The following is a 19,529-nucleotide window of genomic DNA, read 5'->3' as shown; positions in this document are numbered from 1 at the left end:
TGCGAACCTTGTCATCCTCCTCAGCACGAGCCGCGTCGACGAGCTGCGTCGACGAAGCGCGTCGTCGCAGCGCGTCGCACAGGCGCAGCGGTCGCGCCGAGCTCGAGTGGCAACACACACAAATCGCTCGACCATGGCCCTGCGCCGCGCCGCCGCGGGCGCCGCCGGTTTCGGCGCCCTGGGCTGCGGCGCCTTCTACGCCGGCGACCCGACGACGGCCCAGCGCACCTTCGTGCTCTACAGCGAGATGGCGCCCGTGATTATCGCCTACCGCGTCCTCGAGCAGAAGCAGAAGCTGCGCCGCGACTGGAACGGCCACGAGAACCCGGCCCTGGAAGACGCCGAGTGGGCCGCGCTCCACGAGCAACACGCGCAACCGACGGTCGCGTGCATGCGCCGCATGCTGGGCTCCTACGTGAAGCTCGGCCAGTTCCTCGCGCTGCGGCCCGACATCGTGCCCGACGTCTGGACCAAGGAGCTGCGGACGCTGGAGAACGCGGTGCCGCCGCAGGCGACGGACCTCGTGCGCGATACCATACGCAGAAGTTACGACGTCGAATCCATCCATGAAATTTTCAAGACCTTCGACGACACACCGCTGGGCTCCGCGTCCATCGGCCAGGTGCACCGCGCGACGCTCCTCGACGGCCGGGAGGTCGCCGTCAAGGTGCAGTACGGCGCGGGCAACGAGCGGATCATGCGCGACGACATCCGCAACGGGAAGCGCGCGGCGACGCTCCTCGCGCCGGAGCAGGTCGCGATTTTGGACGAGATCGAGGCCCAGTTCGCGACGGAGTTCGACTACCGGGCCGAGGCGAAGCATTTGGCGGAGGTCCGCGCGAATTTGAAGCGCGCCGGCTTCGTCCGCGACTCCCATGTTCGACGGGGCGCCGTCGACGTCCCGCGGCCCGTGGCGGAGCTCTGCACGAAGGACGTTTTGGTGATGTCCTACATGCGGGGCGAGAACTTGGTCGACGGCATCCAGCGCCTGGGCGACCGCGCCGCCGCGCGCGAGGGCGTGCCCTTCGAAACTCTGAAGAAGCGCATGGTGGACAAGTTCGAGCGCGAGGGCTACCCGGAGCCCTACGCGGGGCCGTCGGCGCTGGCTTTGGACGCCTTTCGCGTCGCCGACCGCTGCCGCTGCGCGCTGGTCAACTGCGGCGTCTTCCTGCGGCGCGCGGCCGCGCGGTTACGCGGCGCGGAATTGCCGGCCTACGCGGCGCCCCTGCTCGGCGACTTCAACCCCGCGCGCGTCATGTCGACGCTCTGCGCCGTCCACGGCCACGAGCTCCTCGTCGACGGCCTCTTCAACGGCGACCCGCACGCGGGCAACTTCCTGCTGCTGGAAAACGGCGCGATCGGCTGCATCGACTACGGCCAGGTGAAGCGCCTCAGTGACGCGGAGCGCCACTGGCTCTGCCGCTGCTACGTCGCCCTCGCGACGGAGGACGTCGCGAAGCTCCGGAGCCTCGCGGCGGAGATTGGCATGCGGTCGCGCTACAACACGGATCTCTGCCGCGTGAAGATGCTCACGTTCAGCCTCGACCGCGACGGCAAGGACGTCACGGACGGGCTCAACTTCCAGCAGTTCATGGACAAGATGTACGCCTTGGACCCCTGGGACGAGGTCGTGCCCATGATCGTCATGCCGAGCCGGCTCTGCGTCTTCATCCGCGGCATCGGCCTCATGATGAACCACCCGATCTCCTGCACGAAGGAGTTCCTCCCCATCGCGAAGAAGGTCCTCGAGGACGAGGGCGTCGAGTACTAAAGAGGGCGTAGATCGACTATTTGAAACCTCGGAGGAACCGTCAACCTGACTTCACTGTGCGAACCATGGGCAGCATGGTGTCACCGCACTAGAGTGCTGCGCGCGATATGGCGGCGCGCCTCTTCGCGGCGCTGCTGCTGCTGCGCCGGTTTGACGCGCGCGCGCCCGGCGCGCCGCCGCCCGGCGTCTGCGCGATCAAGGACCAGGCCGCGGAGTGGCATCGGACGCCACTCTATGGCAAGTACAAGCGCCTCGACGTCTTCGTGTCCGGCATCGAGGGCGCGGGCCACCACGGCGTCGTCAACGGCTTCCTCGCGCCCGTGGTCCAGCTCGTGACCGTCGCGCACCGCACGGACTGCGACGACCGCACGGAGATGCCCTTCTTCGGCCATCCCCCCGCGCGGCAGGGCCGGCGCTGCGCGCTCTACGCGCTCTACGGCTGGGAGCGCGACCGCGGCGTCCCGTCGCAAATTTTTCGGGGAACCGTGGCGTCGCACAGGTCCTATCCGTCGGAGCGGCGGCTGCACCCGCCGGACCGCCTCGCGGCGCTCTACCTCAAGAGCTGCTTCCCGGGCGGCTACCCGCCCGCGTGGAAGGGCTACGGCCTCGACCGGCGCGGCGACCTCAACCGGTGCTGGCGCTGCGGGACCTGGCAGGCGACCCTCGACGACGTGTACGCGCGCCTGCTCCGGAGCGACCGCCTCGACGTCTCCGCGCTCGTAAAAGGAGTCACGGGCATGCGGGTCTTGGTGCTCTGGCGCGACTTCACGAGCTGCGTCTTCTCCCACGGCCTCTTCGACGGCAACGCCCACGCCCACGCCGTGCTCCTCGCGGCGCACGCGGCGTCCATGGCGCGCGACGCGGCGGCGATGGACCGGTCGGACTGGCGCGACGTCCGCCGCGGCCGCGTCCGCGGTCTCTCGCGAAACCGCCACCGATATGTATCGCGCAGGTCGTCGGCGGCGTCGTGGCCGCCGCGGACGCCGCGCGGAACATGTCCTGGCGCGCGCCGTCGCGTCGCAAGGCGCAGCTCGCGGAGCAGGACTCGCCCGCGCGGCGCGCGGTCCGCGCGGTCTTCGCCTACTTCTCCCACACCTGGGCCGTCTTCGACGAGCCGGCGCAGCAGCTCATCCCCAACGACTTCCGCGCGGCCGCGAACGCGACGCGCGCGGCGGCCGCCCCGGCGCCGCCGTCCAACGGCGACGCGTGCCCGCCGCCGGAGGTGGAGCAGTGCCGCCACTGCCCGAACACGCCCTTCACGGGCGCCTTCCGGCCCGAGCGCTTCTGCGACGAGCCGCCGGCCTGGGACTGCTGCGCGAGCCGACCGTCGACCTTCGCGGACGCGTAATCGCCGAGTACGCGTCCGCTTCACCGTGCGTTCGAGACTTCATGTTGACGGAGCGCTGTCGAGCGAAGGCTGTGCGGCCCGACTTGGCCATCGCCCAGCCTCCGCGCCTGACCCAGCTGCTCCAAGCCTCCGCGCCTGACCCAGCTGCTCCATCGCCCCAGTCTGCGATGGCGCAGGTCCCGCGCGTCGTGCCCTGGGCGGACTGGGACGAGTGGGTCTGGGTCTGCGAGGCCCTCCACGGGAGCGACGCGCCGTCGGTGGCCGCCGGCGTGGCCCGCGTCGCGAGCTGGCAGCTCCGCGGCGGCGTGCCCCACGCCGTGGAGTCGAGCGCGGCCCTCGCCGCGGCGGCCTTCGGCCCCGGCGATCGCCTCGCGTCGTCGATGCTCGTCGTGCGGTGCGTCAACGGTTTGGTCGACGCCGGGCAGACGCGGCAGCAGGCCGTGTCCGTCGCGGCCCTCGCGGAGCAGCGCGGCCTGCCCGGCTGGCTCGTCGACGTGCGCCACGCGGCGACGCACAACGCCCTGCCGAGCGCGCGCGTCCTCGGCAGCGCGCGCGCGGCGCTCGCGGCCTACTTCTACGACGAGTACTGGGCGCCGCAGCGGCGGAAGCTCGACGCGCTGCGGCGCCGGGCCGACGCGCTCATCGACGCGTGCCTCAAAGAGAAGCGGCGGCGGGGCGGCGGCCTCCCGAAGAAGCTCGCCGACGACCTCGCGAGTTTCCCGCCGGCGACGCTAGGCCACGCGCTCGTGCCCGCGCTCCTGGACCACCCGCGGCTGTTGAGCGGCGACCGCAAGGCCGCGGCGCCGCTGCTCCGGGCCGCCGGCGCGCTCTGGCCGCCCCTCGACGGCGCCCTCGCGGCGGGCCTCGCGGGCCGCGCGGACCGCGGGCCGCGCGCCGCGCGCGCGGCGGACGTCTGGCTCCCGCTGCTCCTCTCGCGCAAGTGGCGCGGCGTCGGCGAGGCCGACGACCTCCCCGCGGCGCTCGCGGCCGCGGCCGTCGACCTCGACGGCCTCTGGCGCCGCGCCGTCGCCGCCGACGCGCCGGCGTTGGCGGCGGCCGTCGCGCGCGCGTCGTCCCGGAAGCGCGGCGCCGCCGCCGCCGGGGACCTCCCGGATTTGGAGACGCTCGCGGCGCGCGCGGCGAAGCGGCGAAAACCCGACGCGCTCTGGCGCTGATTAGTCGAGCTTGGCCGCCTTGGGGAGCGTCTTCGCGTTCGCGAGGGGCACGATGCGGTTCAGGGCGCCGACGCCGACGGCGAGCGCCGCGAGGCCCCAGCCCGCGCAGGCGCTGAAGCCGAGCTTGAGCGACCGCGCGAGGTAGGCCGCGTAGAGCGCCTCCAGACTGTGCACGGCGCACGTGAAGTAGACGAGCTTCCGGACGCAGTCGCCGTCCGGGAACGCGACTGCGAAGAACGCGGTGACGGCGGGGAGGTAGTCGGTGAAGGCGGCGGCGAAGAGCACGGCCATGAGCGCCGCGAGGACGCCGGCCAGCGGCATGTCGAGCGCCGGCGACAGCGCGACTTTGTGGATCTCGACGAGGCGCGGGCGCGCGTCGCCGGGCGACGCCAGCGGCGGGTCCAGCGGCAGGGACAGCGACCGCGTCGACGCCCCGTCCGCGTCCGCCGCCGCGAGGACCACGGCGTCGGCCTTGAGGGCGACCATGCGCGCGCGCCGCGCCTTGGGCCAGACCATCATGGCCATGCCCAGCACGCTCGCGGCGTGGTCGTCGTTCATGTGCGTGCAGATGCGGTCGCTGCTCTTGGCGAACTCGTCGGTCTCGGCGGCCATGGTGGTCGTTGTGGCTTTATAGTTCGCGCGACAGCCAGCCTCACGTTGGTGCAGTGATTGTTAGTATGAATTGCCACTGCCACTGGCTTTCTACTCCTTTGGCTTGTTTGACGCCTGTTTGGTGCAACACGCGGGCATCTCGCCGCCATCGCGGCTTGCTCAAGCACTGCCCCAGGCGCCAGGGTTGTTCGCGGCTCGCGATGGCGGGGCGGCGGTGGTTTCGCGGCGCGCAACTTGCCGTGGCGAAAATCGCTGCGAAGATCGAACGCGCGCCGCGTCGGGCCACCGCGACGTCCAGTACCCATGAAGTCGCTAGTTTCGCCACACGCGTTTGGAACAGCCCGCGCGCGGCGGCGGCGGCTGCTGCAGTGGAATCCAGCCTTAAAGCTCCTCCTCGAGCGGCGCCGGGAAGGCGCTGATGAACTTCAAGTTGAAGTCGATGCAGTGAAGAAGCCCCCTGAAACCTCGATCTTCGCAATGCGCGGCCGCCCGACGACAACCGCGGCCTGCATCGTCCTGCTCGTCGGCCTCGCCGATGGCCTCGCGCCGTCGCTCGAGGTCTGCGCCGGCAAAACCTGCGCGAAGAACGCCCTGTCGCAGCGGACCCTCGAAACGGCGCGCGCCCTCGCCGGGCCGACCGTCGGCATACGCGCGGGCGCCTGCCGCGGCAAATGCGGCGCGGGGCGCGTCTCCGTCGCGGGGCCGTCGGATCGCGTCTACGACGTCGCCGGCGCGTCGCCCGCGACGTTGGCGGCCGTGCTGGAAATCGAGCTCGACGCCGAAATCACCGACGCGGCCGTCGACGCCTGCGCGCGCCTCGACGGCCTCGAGGCCCTGGCGCGGCGCGACCGCGGCGGCGCGCTGGCGCAATTCCGCGCCGCGCTCGCCGACGACGCGTTCGCCGCGGCGCCGCGCGCGCACGGTGCCGCGGTCGTGCGGGCCTACGACCTGAGCGACGCCGCGGCGCGCGCGGCGATGGAGCCCGCGCTCGCCGAGGCCCGGCGCCGCTGCCCGGACCTGGGCGCCGTGGCCTGGCGCCTCGCGGGGCTCTACGCGGACCGGCGCGACTGCGCCGCGGCCGCGGACGTCCTCGCGCGCGTCGCGGACGCGGACGCCGCCGCGGCCGCCAACGTCGCGGACGCGCTCGACGCGTGCCTCGTCTCATAAAAAAAACGCCTTGTGTCGCGTGTGGACATTACTGCCCTTCCTCCTGGGCGAACGCGTCGGCGCTCTTCGACGGCACGTCGACGAGGGCCGCGTCCGGCGGCGGCGCGCCGGCGTAGCCCGGCAGGGACACGGTCACCGTGGACTCGCCGCCCGGCCGCGGCGTCCGCTTCTGGGGCGGGTGCGGGACGGGCGCCGCCAGGGGGATGAGGTTCGCGGCCCGGATGGCCAGCAGCTTCGGGTGGCCCGGGAGCCGCACGCCGCAGCGGCCGCCGGCGACCCGCCGCTCGACGACGCCGCGCTGCCCGTTCAGGTCCGCGCGCGACAGGCGGCAGAGCGCGACGTGCGTGCCGACGTCGAAGTCGCCCTTCGCCGCGCGCCGCGGGTCCACGGCCGCGAGGTGGTCCGGCGCCGGGCCGTCGTCCGCGACCGCGAAGTCGTCGCTCGCGAGGCGCTCGCCGGGGCTTTCGACGGCGAAGGCCGCGAACGACGACGACCGCTTCGCGAGCTCCCGGAGCGTCGTCGGCGACCGGTCGCTCAGCACGCGGATCGGGTACCACGCGACGAGCGCGTTGCCCCGGAACCGCGCGAGGTCCGGGTGCCGCGGCGTCCGTCTGGAACCGCCGTCTTTGGCCGGCTCGAGGTCCCAGGGCCAGACGCGCGCGGCCCAGCGCTCGACGTCGCCGCCGACGATCTTCGGCGCGTCGCCCCGCTCGAAGGTCGCCTCCCACATCTCCGCGAAGGCCGACGCCGACGCCGCGTAGTCGCCCGCGTCGACGCGGCGCCGCAGCGTCTCCGGCCCGTCGACGAAGAGCGCGACGGTGACGCCCTCGAGCTGCCGCGCGAGGAACTGGAGGCCCACGCTGAGCTGGCTCAGGAGCAGGGCGCCGTCCTTGTCGAGGACCGCGTCGATGGCCGCGTCCGTCGCGTCGAAGACCGCGGAGAGGACGGAAGGGAGGTGGAGGGCCAAGGGCGCGTAGCGTTTCGAGCAGAGCGCGACCCAGTCCCGCCAGGTCTCCGCGCCCGCGCCCGCGCCGGGGTCGAGTTTCGCGCGGACGCCCCGCCGCCGGCGCGCGTCGGCGTTGACCCAGTCCTCGTCCGGGCCCGCGACGTCGCCCCGCAGGTCGTCGAGGTCGCGCCTTAAGTCGTCGAGCGCGTCGTCCCGGCTCCAGCCGCCGAGCTTCACCTTCCAGTGCGGGTCGTCGAGCGTCGTCGCGCCGGGCTTCTTCGCCGCGCCCAGCGCCGTCGACGCGGCGGCGTGGAACAGGCAGACGGCCTCGCCCCAGCACCACAGGATCTCGAGCGCGCTCGGGAAGTCGAAGCCCGCGCAGGGCGGGAGCCTGACCTCCGCGCCGATGGCCGGCGTCCGCCGGAGCCGCGCCTCGACGATGCGCCGCCGCTTCTCGCCGTCGGAGGACCAGCGCTCCTGCCAGTCGCGCTCCGACGCGACGGACTCGAGCTCGTCGTGCACCTGGGCCGAAATCAAATCTGTAACCCGACTTCGATGTGAGCGTATTCGACAGTTTCGACGTAGAGAGCCCGCCGAGAGCAATCGAATCGTCCAAAAATCAGCCGAATCGACTTCGATTTGACCGAGCTGGAGAGGTTTGAAGTCTGCTTTTTTCGGCACAGCGGTGGACCGCGCTCCGCCGCGCGCACTCGCCGGCCTCGTCGGCGTCGCCGGCCCGGGAGTGGAGCCAGCCGGCGGCGCGCCAGTTCGCGCGGTCGCCGTCGCTCATGGCCTTGACGCGCGCCGCCTCCTGCGCCGCGTCCTCGGGGCTCGCGAACTGGGGCGTCGCGAGGTCGTCGTCGGTGATGTTCAGGGGCACGTCGATGTCGCGCGGCGGCTGCCACCGCTGCTCCTCGTCGTCGCTCACGTCCATGGCGTCCCACTTGGCGTAGGACGAGCTCAGGCTGCTCATGGCCGTTTTGTGTACGGACACAGGCTAGGCGCTCGCCATGTCGCTTGTGGCAAACAAATGTTTTTGGTGCTGTTTTGGTGCTGCTGTCTTTGAGGGCATGGACGAGCATTGAGTCGCTGCCACTGAGTCGCTGCCGCTGCAAAACCGCTAGCCCTCTGCAACCGCAAACGCAATGGCCGCCCAGGTGACGCGCCGCAAGCCGCGCGTGGGCATCATCGGCGGCTCGGGCCCCGAGGCCGGCGCGGACCTCTTCCTCAAGCTGCAGGCGGCGCACCGCGCGAGGCTCGGCGCGGCCTACGCCACGGATCGCGACGCGCTCGACGTCCTCCTCTGGTCCGTCTCCGGAGTCGGCGGGCCGCGCGACGTCGGCGACGTCGCGCCGGGCTCCGAGGGCTTCCGCCGCACGCTCAAGGCGCTGTGCGTGACCCTGAAGGAGCTCGCGCCGCTCGTCGACGTCGTCGTCGTCGCCTGCAACACCCTCCACGCCTTCGAGGCGGAGATGCTCGGCTTCCTCGACCTCATCGACCAGCCGCGGTCCAAGCTGTTGTCCATGGTCTCCGCGGCGTCGTCCGCGTGCCTGAACCGCGGCGCCGTCGCCGTCTTCGGCGGGCCCGTGACGACGCACCCGGACCTGTCGCCCTACGCGGCGCTCGGCTTGTGCTGCGAACTCGTGCGCCTCACCGACGCGCAAAAGGACGCGCTCCGCGCGGTGATCTGGGCCGTGAAGCGGGAGGGCGCGGCGAGCGAGGACACGGCGGCGGCGTTCGTCGCGCTGCTGGACGACGTGGCGGCGGCGGGCGCGGCGACGGTGCTCCTGGCGTGCACGGAGCTGCCTCTCGTGGACGTTGCGGCGTACTGCGCGGCCGCGAACCGAAAGGTTCCCGCCGTGGACCTCCTCGACCCGACGCGGCTCGTCGCGGCCGCGGTCGTCGACGCGGTCCACGCGGGTCCGCCCTCGCAGTAAGGACTTAGTCGTCCCGCCCGGCGATGAGCTTCACGTCCCGGAGCGGGCTCCGGGGCGGCTTGCGGTCGTAGAGGACGCCGTAGGCGCCGGCCCAGCCCGCGTCGCCGAGGTGGGGCTCGACGTCGCTCCGCTTCGCCATGGCGCGGTCCCGGAGGAAGACGCAGGACGTCGCCGTGACGGCGAGCGCGTAGACGCCGCCGCCCGCGCCGAGAGAGCAGTGGAAGGCCTCGACGGGCTCGGAGCGGAAGGCGTAGACCTCGCCGCCGACGAAGACGAAGACGCCGTCCTCGACGTCGATGAGGAGGCAGCCCTCGCCCGGCCAGCAGCGCCGGGGCGCCTCGACCTCCGCGACGACCTCCGAATAGAAGAGCCGGTCGACGGCGAACTCGCCCGTCCAGTCGCGCGCGTCGAGGTAGCCGTCCCGCGGCCGCCGGTAGACCGCGGCGTTCGCGTCGACGTAGGCGACGAAGGGCGTCGCGTCGTCGTCGAGGATGCGCAGCGGCTCGGACGCCGGCAGGTCCTCCGGCTTCGCGGGCCGGAGTCGCTTCTTGTTCCTGTCGAAGCAGAGCTCGCGCAGCCACAGCGGCGACGGCGTCTCCGTCTCCTCCGCCCGCGCCGGCACGGGCGTCTCCGTCGCCGCGAAGCGGTTGAACCCGAGGTGCGCGAAGAAGTGGCGGGGCCGGCTGCCGCGGATGCCCAGCAGAGTCTTGCGGCCGAGCGCGTAGGCGACCAACTCGTCCGGCCGCAGCGTCGCGATGCGCGGGTCCTCGTCGTCGACGCCCAGCGACGCCACGGCCGCCGCGAGCTCGGACATGGCGTGGGTGGCACGCCGCGAGCAGCAGATGTGCTGGGACCGGGCTGTGGATTGCCCCGGCTGATTTGCCAGTCTCATTTGGCGACGAAAGCCAGAGTTGACCGTGCCGTGCCTTTTTGTACATGGATTGAAACCGACTGAAACGATTGCTCTCTGAAGCCCGGACCGTCGGTTTCGGCAGCGGCGACCGCGCCCCGCCGCTGTGCCGCCTTTCACCCCTCGCCGGCGACCATGCGCTACGTCTTCGCGTCGACGGGCCAGCAGGTCGAGGTGCCCCTGCTCCCCGGCCTGGCGCTGCGCGGCGACGCCTGGTACTCGCGCGCGGCGACGCCCGGGGGCTTCAACAAGACGCAGGTGCTGGCCCAGGAGTGGACCATGGCGCACCCGTCCGGGGGCGAGAACCGGGCGGCGACGGCCAAGGGGTCGCCGCGCTGCGCGAGCCTGCTGGGCGCGTCCGCCGCGGCCGGCGGCGACGGGCCCGCGAGCCCCGCGGCGTCCCCCGCGAAGCCTTCGAGCCCGCGGCCGAGCTCGCGGTCCCCGCGCCGGCCCGGTAGCCGGAGCGCGGGCCGGGGCCCCGTCGACGAGGACGCGGCCTTCACGTCGGAAGCTACCGCCGCGTTCGCGCCGAGTTCGCTGGCCCCCATGGAGCGGCCGGGCGTGCTTCGCTTCGCGGCGTACTTCACGGAGTCGACGGAGTGGGCCTTCTCCGGCGAGCTCGGCAAGCCCAGCGACCGGGGCGTCCAGGTGCGCAAGTGCTTCGTGCTGTTTCATTTGGAGGACGGCACCGTGGAAGTGTTGGAGGAGCGGACGTCGAATTCCGGCGTCGCCGGCGGGCGCTTCTTCAACCGCGCGCCTCCCGGCGCCGCGGGCATGGGCTGGAAGACGCAGCCCGCGCCGGGTTTGGGCGCGCCGTCGACGGCGGGGCCCGAGGGGCTCGAGGTCGGCGGGGAGCTCGTCTTCCTCGGGCAGACGTTCTACCTCGTCGACGCGGACGGGTTCACGCGCGACTGGTACGCGCGCGTCTTCGGCAAGACGCAGCCGCCGGCCGTGGACTACCCCGTGGCGACGCCCCGCGAGTACCACGCGGAGCACGCCACGGGCCTGGGCAAGGCCGCGGGCGGCGTCGCCTACGGCAAGGGCGGCGGCTTCGAGGTCTTCCGGAAAAGCCCGGAGGCGGGCGTCCGGAAGCAGCAGATGAACAAGGAGCGCCAGTTCTTCAGCCACGAGGGGGAGGTCCTCAAGTTCGTCGTGACCTGGGACGACCCGTCGCCCGGCGGCCAGCAGCACGAGTACAAGCTCTGCTTCTACCTGAGCGACTCGTGCGCGGAGCTCTGCACGTCGCCGCAGCCGGGCTTCGACCGCTTCCCCCACCTCCTCCGCCGCCAGCCCCTGCCCCTGAACTGGGACGCGATCCAGCGCGGCGCGCCGCCGCGCCACGCGGCGGCGGAGGACTTGAAGATCGGCGCGACGATCAACGTCTACAACCGGATTTTGAAGCTCGTCGACTGCACGCAGTTCACGCGGAACTGGTACCGCGAGGCGCTCGGCGTCGTCCAGCCCCCGTCGCAGCACGCGCCCAAGCCGCCGCCGTCGCGCGGCGGCGCGGCGAAGAAGTCGCCGAAGAAGCCCGTCGACGACGGCGCGCCGTCGTTCACCGCGTCCGCGTTCTGCGACGAGGAGCACGGCTACGCGACGTCGACGATGCACGGCTACAGCGGCAAGCAGTGCGACTGGGACCGCGAGCTCAAGGTCCAGGACAAGACGATCCGCTGCCGCCTCGTGCCCGTGCGGCCCGACGGCACGACGAAGCCCCGGAGCCACGCGTCGGCGAACGCGATCGAGGAGCCGCGGCGCACGTTCATCCTCACGTACTTCCTCCCGGACAACACGCTGTCCATCTTCGAGGAGCACGTCAACAACTCGGGCGTCATCGGCGGCGCCTTCCTCAAGCGGGGCAAGTACAAGGTCCCCGACGAGGCCGGGAGCGGCGCGATGCGCTACTTCTCGCCCACGGACTTTTACCTCGGCGCGCTCCAGGGCAGCAAAAGAGAGCGAAATTCCCAACTTCAAAGGCTCATATCTCGGCCGATTTCCACTCGTTTCGGCTGATTTTTGGACGAGCGATCATCTCTCGGAACGGTCTCGAAGCGTGGATGCTAATAAAAAGCTTGCGCGCGCGCGGAACACTCACGTTGAAGCGACGTTGAATCACCCTTTTGCTGCCCAGGCGCGCTCGTCAAGCTCTCCGCGCACAACGTCATGAAGGTCATCGAGGTCGACGGCGCGTCGTTGAAGACCATGGCCGAGATGGCCGACGAGTTCCCCTTCTCGGACCCGGCCAAGGTCGTACCGAAGCTCGCGGCCGCGGCGGCGGCCGCGGGCGTCGACGTCGTCGCCATGCTCAAGGAGGCGACGCCGCCGGGCCTACCGCCCGGGCTCATGCCCGAGGGCGCCTTCAAGCTCGCGCTCACGACGCTGGGCCTCGCGGCCGCGCTCAACGACCACGAGATGCTCACGCTCTGCGCCGCCTTCGCCAAGGGCGGCGGCAACACGGACGTCGCGGCGCTCGAGGCCGCGCTCTAGGCGCCGCCGCCGCGCGCGCCGCCCCCTCCCCCCCCCAAAAAAGCCCCCGGCCGACGCGCGGCCCCCGCTCCCCCCCCCCTCTTTATTTTGCCGACCTTACTCATCGGGGGTTGTCGCCGTCGTCGAAGGCCGCGGCGCCGCCGCCGAGCTCGTCGGCCGCGGACAGGTAGGAGCCCTCCTTGGAGATGATCGTGCCCGTGCGCGAGAACTCGACGCGGTCCTCCTCGTCGACGTCGACGCCGACCTCCCGGGGCTTGATGCGGCTGCCCTTGCCCTTCTTCTTGGGCTGCGGCGGCGGCGGCGGCGACCGGAGCGGGTGCTCGACGACGAAGGACCCGTCCTTGAGCGTGCCGCTCTCGCCGGAGATGGCGCTGCCCTGGAGGAGGGGCAGGCTGAAGCGCACGGTCGAGAGCTTGTGGTTCGTCGACGACGCGCTCGGCTCCCGGAGCGAGCCGCCGCCGCGCGGCCGCGCCGCGCGCGCGAGGTCCGTCCGGAGCGCCAACACGTCGCCCTGGAGCCGCCGGTTCGCCGATTTCGTCGCGCGCTGGTCGTCGCGCGCCTCCTGGAGCGCCGACTTGAGGAGCAGCGCCTCCGCGCGGCCGAACTCGAGCTCTCTTTCGATCGCGCGCTCCTCGCGGACCGTGGCCACGTTGATCTTCGCGTGGGCCTCGCAGGCGGCGACGAGCACGTCCTTCTCGTGGGCCTGCGCCGCGATCTCCTTCTCCGCGGCGAAGTAGCGGTCCTCCATCTCCTTCTCGCGCCGCAGCGCTTCGGCCGACGTGCCCGCGATGCGGAAATTCTGGTGCAGGTCGTGGAGCCGCTGCGCGCGCTCGCGGTTGAGGGCCTTGTGGAGCTCCGCCGTCTTCTCCTCGGCGACGGCGCGCTGGCGCCGCTCCTTGTCGCTCTCCTCGAGCACCTCCTTCATCTGGTGCTCCATGACGCGGACGCGCTTCCGCGCGCGTCGATCTCCGCGTTCTTCGCCATCTTCGCCATGCGCAGCTCCGACTCGTGGGCGACGCGCTCGGCGTCGTTCTTCGCCTTGAGGTACTCGGCGAGCTGCGTGTGCTGCTGCTCGATCTGGCGCTTCAGGGCCTCGTTGACCGTCTGGAGGCGCCGGTAGTTCGTCGTGAGCTTGTCGAAGTCGTGCTGGACGCGCAGGTACTGGCGCTCGTAGTCGTCGTCGACGTCGTAGTCGGGGGCGCCGCTCTCCCCGTCGTCGATGATCTCCGCGAGGTCGAGGTCCATCGTCCCCGCCCGGGGGGGGGCAGCGCTAGGAGCGTCGGCAACGTCCGTGGATGCCTCTGCATGTTGTTTTTTTCTAAATCGGCTGCCCGGCCGCATTTAAGCGCGCCGGCGCCGGCGCCGGCCGTCGCGCTCGTGCGATTACCCGCGTGCACTGCCTGGTCTGCTGCAGCCTACCTCGTGCGCCATGCTGCCCGATCGGAGCGCCGAGAGCCGCAAGCGGGCGCGCGGCGAAGAGCCGTCGTCGCCGCGGGACGAGGTCGACCCGCACGAGGTCGTCTCGATCCGCGCCGGCGAGCGGCTGTTTACGGCGGAGCGGGAGACATGGACGCTCTTCCCGGACAGCGTCGTGGGCATGTTGGTCCAGCTCCACGAGGGGCCGGGCGAGGTCGACGCGTACCTCGACGTCGATTCGGACGCGTTCGCCCGCGTCGTGAGCTACCTGCGCCGCCGCGGCCCCAAGCACATCGTGCCGCCGGAGAGCGACGAAGCGCTGGACGCGTTCGTGGCGTGCGCCGATAAGGTGGGCCTGCATCGGCTGCACGCGCAACTTCGGCTCGAGGGACGCCGGCGAGCCTGGGAAGCGGAGCTCGCGCGCTTGGACCGCGACGTCTGCGCCAAGGAGGCCGAAATGCGCTTACTTCTGGAACACAATGATCAATGGTCGGATAACGTGGAGACCTTAAACCGGTTCGTCGACATACGCGTGGATGCCGTAGCTGCCGCCAAGGCCATGAAACCGCTTCATTACGGCGGACATCCGAGCCTCGCGGCCGCGCAGGCTGACATGTCTGGAGATCTTGATGAACAGATCACGGACCTGATCGCCGAAGGCTACAGCATCAAATCGATCACTCCCATCGTCAATGGACCCAGTCGTGAAGCGTGGGGCCCCGACGGCGACGGCGGCGAGGACGCGAACGTGACGACGCTTGTGCTCCTGACGGCGGAACGAAAGGTAGATCCAGATTATTTAGATCTCTTCTCCCCCAGAGTGTGTTTAGCCACATGTCTGAAAAAACTTTCGCAGCGCTACATGAACTGGCTTCTCATGCTGCTCTACGATAAGCTACAAAGCCGTTGCGGTTTCCACGCCCTGCGCGGCGCGGATCACATTTGCTGCAGTAAGCCGGATCACGGCGGGATGATGATGGGAGAACTCGAGCGAATTCTGAAGCTTGAGGTGAAGAGAGTTGCTGTGTCCGAACAGATTTTTGGGGGCATTCACCAATTGCCCGGCGACCTTATGAAAAAATATTTCGATACACAACCCAAGGACATGTTGGACATGAACGTCGACGATTTGGCAGTAAGACGGATGCTCGACGCACTCGCAGAAAATTTCCCGGTGGATCGGCTCAAAGTTGCGAATGCTTTGTTCGAGGGCGTCGTCGCGCTCCGCGAGGACCTCATCGAGCAGCACCGGGTCCTGCAGGCGCACCTCGAGGCCGCGGGCTACGCGGCATCATCAAGCGCGTAATACACAGGCGGGGGGCACGCGGGGAGCAATGGACAAATGGGGGGGGAGGCCGCGCGGCGCCTAGGCCGGCTCGCAGTCGGCCTTGTGGTCGGGCCAGGCGGCGCGCTGGCACTCGCGCGAGCAGAAGCGCGCGGTCTTGCAGCGGCCGCAGCGGCCGCGCGCGTCCGCGGCGCCGCAGTAGTCGCAGGCGGCGTCGTCGCTCGCGTCGCTGTCGCTCGCGCCGCCGTCGTCGTCCGGCGCGGCGTCCGGCGGCTTGTCGGGCGCCGCGGCGGCCTCGGGCACGCCGTCGTAGGGCAGGCACGCGAGCACGTGCGTGTCCCAGACGTGGGCGGGCAGGAGCGCGGCGCCGGAGCGCGCGAGCGTGCCCGCGGCGGCGCGGAAGGCCGGCGGGAAGACCGCCGCGTCGTCGCGGCCCCAGACGGGCCCTCGCAAAGCCAGCTGCGGCCCCGGGTCGTCGCCGCGGTGGAGCGGCGTGAACTGGACGGGCAGCACCTCCTCGACGTCGAGGCGCCCGCACGTCGTCTTCACAATCTTCAGCAGGCTCTGGGGCCGCCGGCTCCGCGCGTCCTCCGGCGGCGGCGCCTCGAAGGGCCCGACGAGGACCTGGGCAGGACAAGGGTGCGAAATTCCCAACTTCAAAGGCTCCTAGCTCGGCCGTTTTCCACTCGTTTCGGCTGATCTTTAGACGAGCGATCATCTCTCGGAACGGTCTCGAAGCGTGGATGCTTTTCCCGGAACGCGCGCGCGCGGAACACTCACGTTGAAGCGACGTTGAATCACTCTTGTCCTGCCCCGACGAGGACGCCGCCGGGCTTCAGCAGCTCCGCGAAGAAGGGCACGTCGCGGGCCCGCGCGCCCGCGCCGACGTAGATGCGGTCGAAGCGCATGGACCGCGCCGCGTCGACGGCGAAGCACGACGCGCCGTGGACGACGACGCGGCCGCACGTCGCCTCGAATTCGGAACGCAGGACGCGGCGGCACCGCGCGGCGAGCGCCGGGCACCGCTCGACGCAGTGGTGCACGGCGTCGGGCCCGAGGAGCTCGGCGGCCAGGGCGCTGAAGTAGCCGCTGCCGGACCCCGCGTTGAGGAAGGAGAGCCGCGGCCGGAGGTCGAGCGCCTCCGCGGCGGCCGCGTAGATCGACGGCGCGGACACGTGGACGACGCAGGACCCGTCGTCGTCGCGGCTCCGCAGGGGCGCGTCGTCGTAGGCGCAGGCGAGGACGCGCTGGGGCACGAAGAGGGCCCGGTCCACGCGGCGGAACGCGCGGCGCCAACCGGCGGTCGCGATCGCGCCGCGGCGCTCGAGGTCGTCCGCGAGCGCGGCCGGCGAATCCGGGAAGCGGCTCCCGAACATGACCTCCTCCTCGGCCATGCGCGCCGCCTCGGACGCGTCGCTGTCCGACGTCTCGCTGCGGTCGTCGTCGCCCTCGAAGAACTCGTCGGCCGACGAACCGCCGGCGTTCGAATCGGCGTCGTCGTCTTCCGGGCCGCCGTCCGGGGGCCGCGGCGGCTCGTAGTGGGCCGCGGGCGGGCCGAACAAGGTGGCTCGCGCCTCTGCAGCCAGGGCCTGCAACATCGGGCTCGTTGCCGTGTTCAGCGCACGCAGGCTGTCGGAGCTCGAGAACAATTGCTTTGCTCGTCGTCACGACAGATTCACGACTGAAGATTTTGCCTGCAACGCGAGTGCAAGGACCGCAGGTGCGCCGCCGTCCGCGCAAGGCATGGGCTCTAAGCGGGACGAGGAAGCTGGTGGCTGTCGTCGGGGTCGGGCGGCCGTCGGAATCGAAGCCGAAGCGCCAGGCTCGTGCCGGCGTCCGGAGCGAACGCGCGAGGAGCGAAGGCCGCCGTGCGCGGACGCGCCGCGAGCTTCGCGCACCCGAAGACCCACACACCCAGCCAGAATAAAACGCGAACCCCGAGTCCGTTACCACGAGACGCGCTTACGCGCGGGCGGCCCCCATCACGAGAACCGGTAGAGCGGGTCCACGCGGTAGCCGAGGACCCAGACCTTCTCGCTCTCGGGCACGTCGCCGGGCTCGCACGCTTCGCCGGGCTCCGCGGGCGCACCGGCCTCGTCGCCCGCGGCGTCGACGCCCGGGCTCGGCGGCGCCGCGGGCGCGTCGTCGCGCGCGGGCTCCGCCTCGACCTCGCCGGCGTCGCGCGTCGCCGCGGCGGCCTCGTCGTCCGCCGGGTCGCACGCGGCGTCCGGCCGCTCCCAGGGCGCCGCGGCCTGGTCCTTGGGCCGCCGCGAGAAGGCGTGGGACACGCCCGTGACCTTGGCGGCCGCCTTGCGGAGGCTGCGGAATTTCGGGGACGGGGGCTCCCGGGGCGGCGCGACGTTCTCCGCCATGTCTCGCGTTTTGCCGGGTTACAGGAGGCCTCGGAGCGCGGCGACGAAGGCCTAGGAGCGCCGGAGCCGCAGCCGCGGCGCTCCCATGCGGAGAGGACAGACTCCTCGGCCCGGGCTGCCTGTAAAAAATCCTGGCGCAATGTTTCCCTCAACTTTACTGCATCGTTGTCCTGCGCAAGGGAGAGCATGGCTTGCGGCAAATACCGTGTCGCTGCCAGCATCAGCAGTTAGTATCGTCCTGCACAGGGAGAGCAATGGATTGCGGCACACAACTCAGCAGTTAGTGCGCTCGCTGTGGGCAGTCGCTAGCAACAAGTGCGGTAGATAAACCTGGCGGCGCTGGAAAACCCGCCGCCCGCCTGCGCGCCGGCGCTGGAAGACCCGCCGCCCGCCTGCGCGCCGGCGCTGGAAGACCCGCCGCCCGCCTGCGCGCCGGCGCTGGAAGACCCGCCGCCCGCCTGCGCGCCGGCGCTGGAAGACGCGCCGCTCGTCCGGGAAAACCCGCCGCTCGTCTGCGCCGCCTGCGCGCCGTCGAAGCGCCGGCCCCTGGCGGACCTCGACGCCCTCCTGCTCCACGTGCGCGACGTCCACGGCGACGCGGTCCCCCTGCGCGCCGCGCTGCCCGCGGGCTACGTCGTCGACGGCGCCGGCGGCCGCGTCGTCCACGGCGACGGCGCCGTCGTCGTCGCCGAGAAGCCCGCGGGCGTGAGCACGCGCGACTTCGGCCACGCGGCGTTCCTCAAGCTCGAGCGGTCGCCGGGCGGGCTCACGTGCCCGCAGCCCTGCCATCGCCTCGACGCGGAGACGGGCGGCCTCGTCTGCTTCGGCGCGACGCGCGACGCCGTCGCGGCGCTCTGCGGCGCCTTCGCGGCCCGGTCGGTCCGCAAGGAGTACGTCGCCGTCGTCTGCGGGCGCCTCGCGCGCGACGGCGGAACGATCGAGGCGCCCGTCGACGGCAAGCCCGCGACGACGCGCTACGCCGTGCTCCGCCGCGACCCGTCGAAGTCGCACGGCGAGATCGCCACGGTGCGGCTCGAGCCCGTCACGGGCCGCAAGCACCAGCTCCGCAAGCATTTCGCGCGCGATCCTGGGGGCGCCCATCGCCGGCGACCGGCGCTACATGCCGCGCGTCGCGGCGCGCGGGGACCCGGGCGGCCTCCTCCTCTTCGCGCGGCGGCTCCAACTCCCCGCGACGGCCGCGACGGCCGCGGTCGACGTCGACGCGCCCGAGCCGCCGCGCTTCGCCGCGTTCCGCGCCGCGGAGCGGCCCGACTAAAACACAGTTAGAGGAGGACGTCGGCGCCCGCGACCTCGCCCGTGCCGCCGGCCTTGAGGTTCTTGATGATGGCCTTGAGCTGGGCGACCTCCTCGGACTCCGCGTTCTTGTTCGCCGTGTTCTTGATGAGCTTGACGCGGGACGCGTAGGTCAGCGACGTCACGGTCTCGTCCGCGTTGTAGTCCGCGGGCGAGATGTTGACGAACATGAGCGTCTTCGCGTTGCCGCCCAGGGAATCCTGCATGACGAGCGTGAGCTTGTTGTTGCGGTAGGGGATGAACTTCTCGCCCGTGGACAGCGCGGAGATCACGTCGCCGAGCGCGCTCAGCGACTTGTTGATGTTCTGCGCCTCCTTGAGCCGCTCGTCCGTCGCGCCCGTCTTGTCCGCGCGCTCGCTGCCCGCCAGATCCACGAGGCTCAGCTTGCCCACGGACGTTTTTTTGGTCGTCCGGTTGTAGACCTCGACCAAGATCGCGAAGATGGAGTGGGACCGCGACGACTCCGCGTTCATCTTCGTGGCCCCGACGTGCCGCTTCGCGTTGCCCGCCTCGAAGAGGTTCAGCAGCTCGTCGGCGGAGGCCGCGTCCTTGACGACGGCGTTCTTGACGAAGACCATCTTCTTCGCGTCGAGCTTGACGTCGAGCTTCGGCGGCGCCGCGCGGCTGCCCGGGTTGTCGAGGACGTGGTAGAGGTCCACCAAACCGTCGTTGTAGAGCTCGAGGAAGTAGGTGCGCACGGTCACCGTGCACTGGTGGGCCATCTTCTGCGCCTCGTCGAAGAGCGCGTGGATCGCGCGCGGCGTGATGCCCCGGAGCTCCGGGTTGTCG

General features: G+C 71.3%; 6 protein-coding genes across 6 annotated transcripts; 2 read left to right on the top strand and 4 right to left on the bottom strand.

The window, feature by feature from the left end:
- Window positions 1-220: 220 nt before the first annotated feature.
- AURANDRAFT_2094 (hypothetical protein) lies at window positions 221-1,489 on the top strand (the record flags this gene model as incomplete). Its single annotated transcript, XM_009040391.1, has 2 exons — window positions 221-1,048; window positions 1,289-1,489. Coding segments are annotated over 2 exons (1,029 nt in total), but the record flags the coding sequence as incomplete, so codon positions are not given.
- A 7,471-nt stretch (window positions 1,490-8,960) lies between these two features.
- AURANDRAFT_65466 (hypothetical protein) lies at window positions 8,961-9,770 on the bottom strand (the record flags this gene model as incomplete). The annotated part of the gene is made up of 1 exon (XM_009040416.1): window positions 8,961-9,770. One exon carries the CDS (start codon window positions 9,768-9,770, stop codon window positions 8,961-8,963), a length of 810 nt encoding a protein of 269 aa, XP_009038664.1.
- A 231-nt stretch (window positions 9,771-10,001) lies between these two features.
- On the top strand, window positions 10,002-12,353 carry AURANDRAFT_65465 (hypothetical protein; the record flags this gene model as incomplete). Its single annotated transcript, XM_009040581.1, has 2 exons — window positions 10,002-11,868; window positions 11,998-12,353. The coding sequence occupies 2 exons, from the start codon at window positions 10,002-10,004 to the stop codon at window positions 12,351-12,353; spliced, it is 2,223 nt and encodes a 740-aa protein (XP_009038829.1).
- Window positions 12,354-12,453: 100 nt separating this feature from the next.
- Window positions 12,454-13,598, bottom strand: AURANDRAFT_65464 (hypothetical protein; the record flags this gene model as incomplete). The annotated part of the gene is made up of 2 exons (XM_009040415.1): window positions 12,454-13,278; window positions 13,371-13,598. 2 exons carry the CDS (start codon window positions 13,596-13,598, stop codon window positions 12,454-12,456), a joined length of 1,053 nt encoding a protein of 350 aa, XP_009038663.1.
- A 2,253-nt stretch (window positions 13,599-15,851) lies between these two features.
- AURANDRAFT_28999 (hypothetical protein) lies at window positions 15,852-16,430 on the bottom strand (the record flags this gene model as incomplete). The annotated part of the gene is made up of 1 exon (XM_009040414.1): window positions 15,852-16,430. One exon carries the CDS (start codon window positions 16,428-16,430, stop codon window positions 15,852-15,854), a length of 579 nt encoding a protein of 192 aa, XP_009038662.1.
- A 2,279-nt stretch (window positions 16,431-18,709) lies between these two features.
- Window positions 18,710-19,510, bottom strand: AURANDRAFT_29026 (hypothetical protein; the record flags this gene model as incomplete). Its single annotated transcript, XM_009040413.1, has 1 exon — window positions 18,710-19,510. A coding segment is annotated over one exon (801 nt), but the record flags the coding sequence as incomplete, so codon positions are not given.
- Between the last annotated feature and the right edge of the window lie 19 nt (window positions 19,511-19,529).

Source organism: Aureococcus anophagefferens (assembly GCF_000186865.1).
Source record: "Aureococcus anophagefferens unplaced genomic scaffold AURANscaffold_15, whole genome shotgun sequence".
In the NCBI taxonomy this organism is placed as follows: Eukaryota; class Pelagophyceae; order Pelagomonadales; family Pelagomonadaceae; genus Aureococcus; species Aureococcus anophagefferens.
This window is presented reverse-complemented; position numbering and strand designations above follow the sequence as displayed.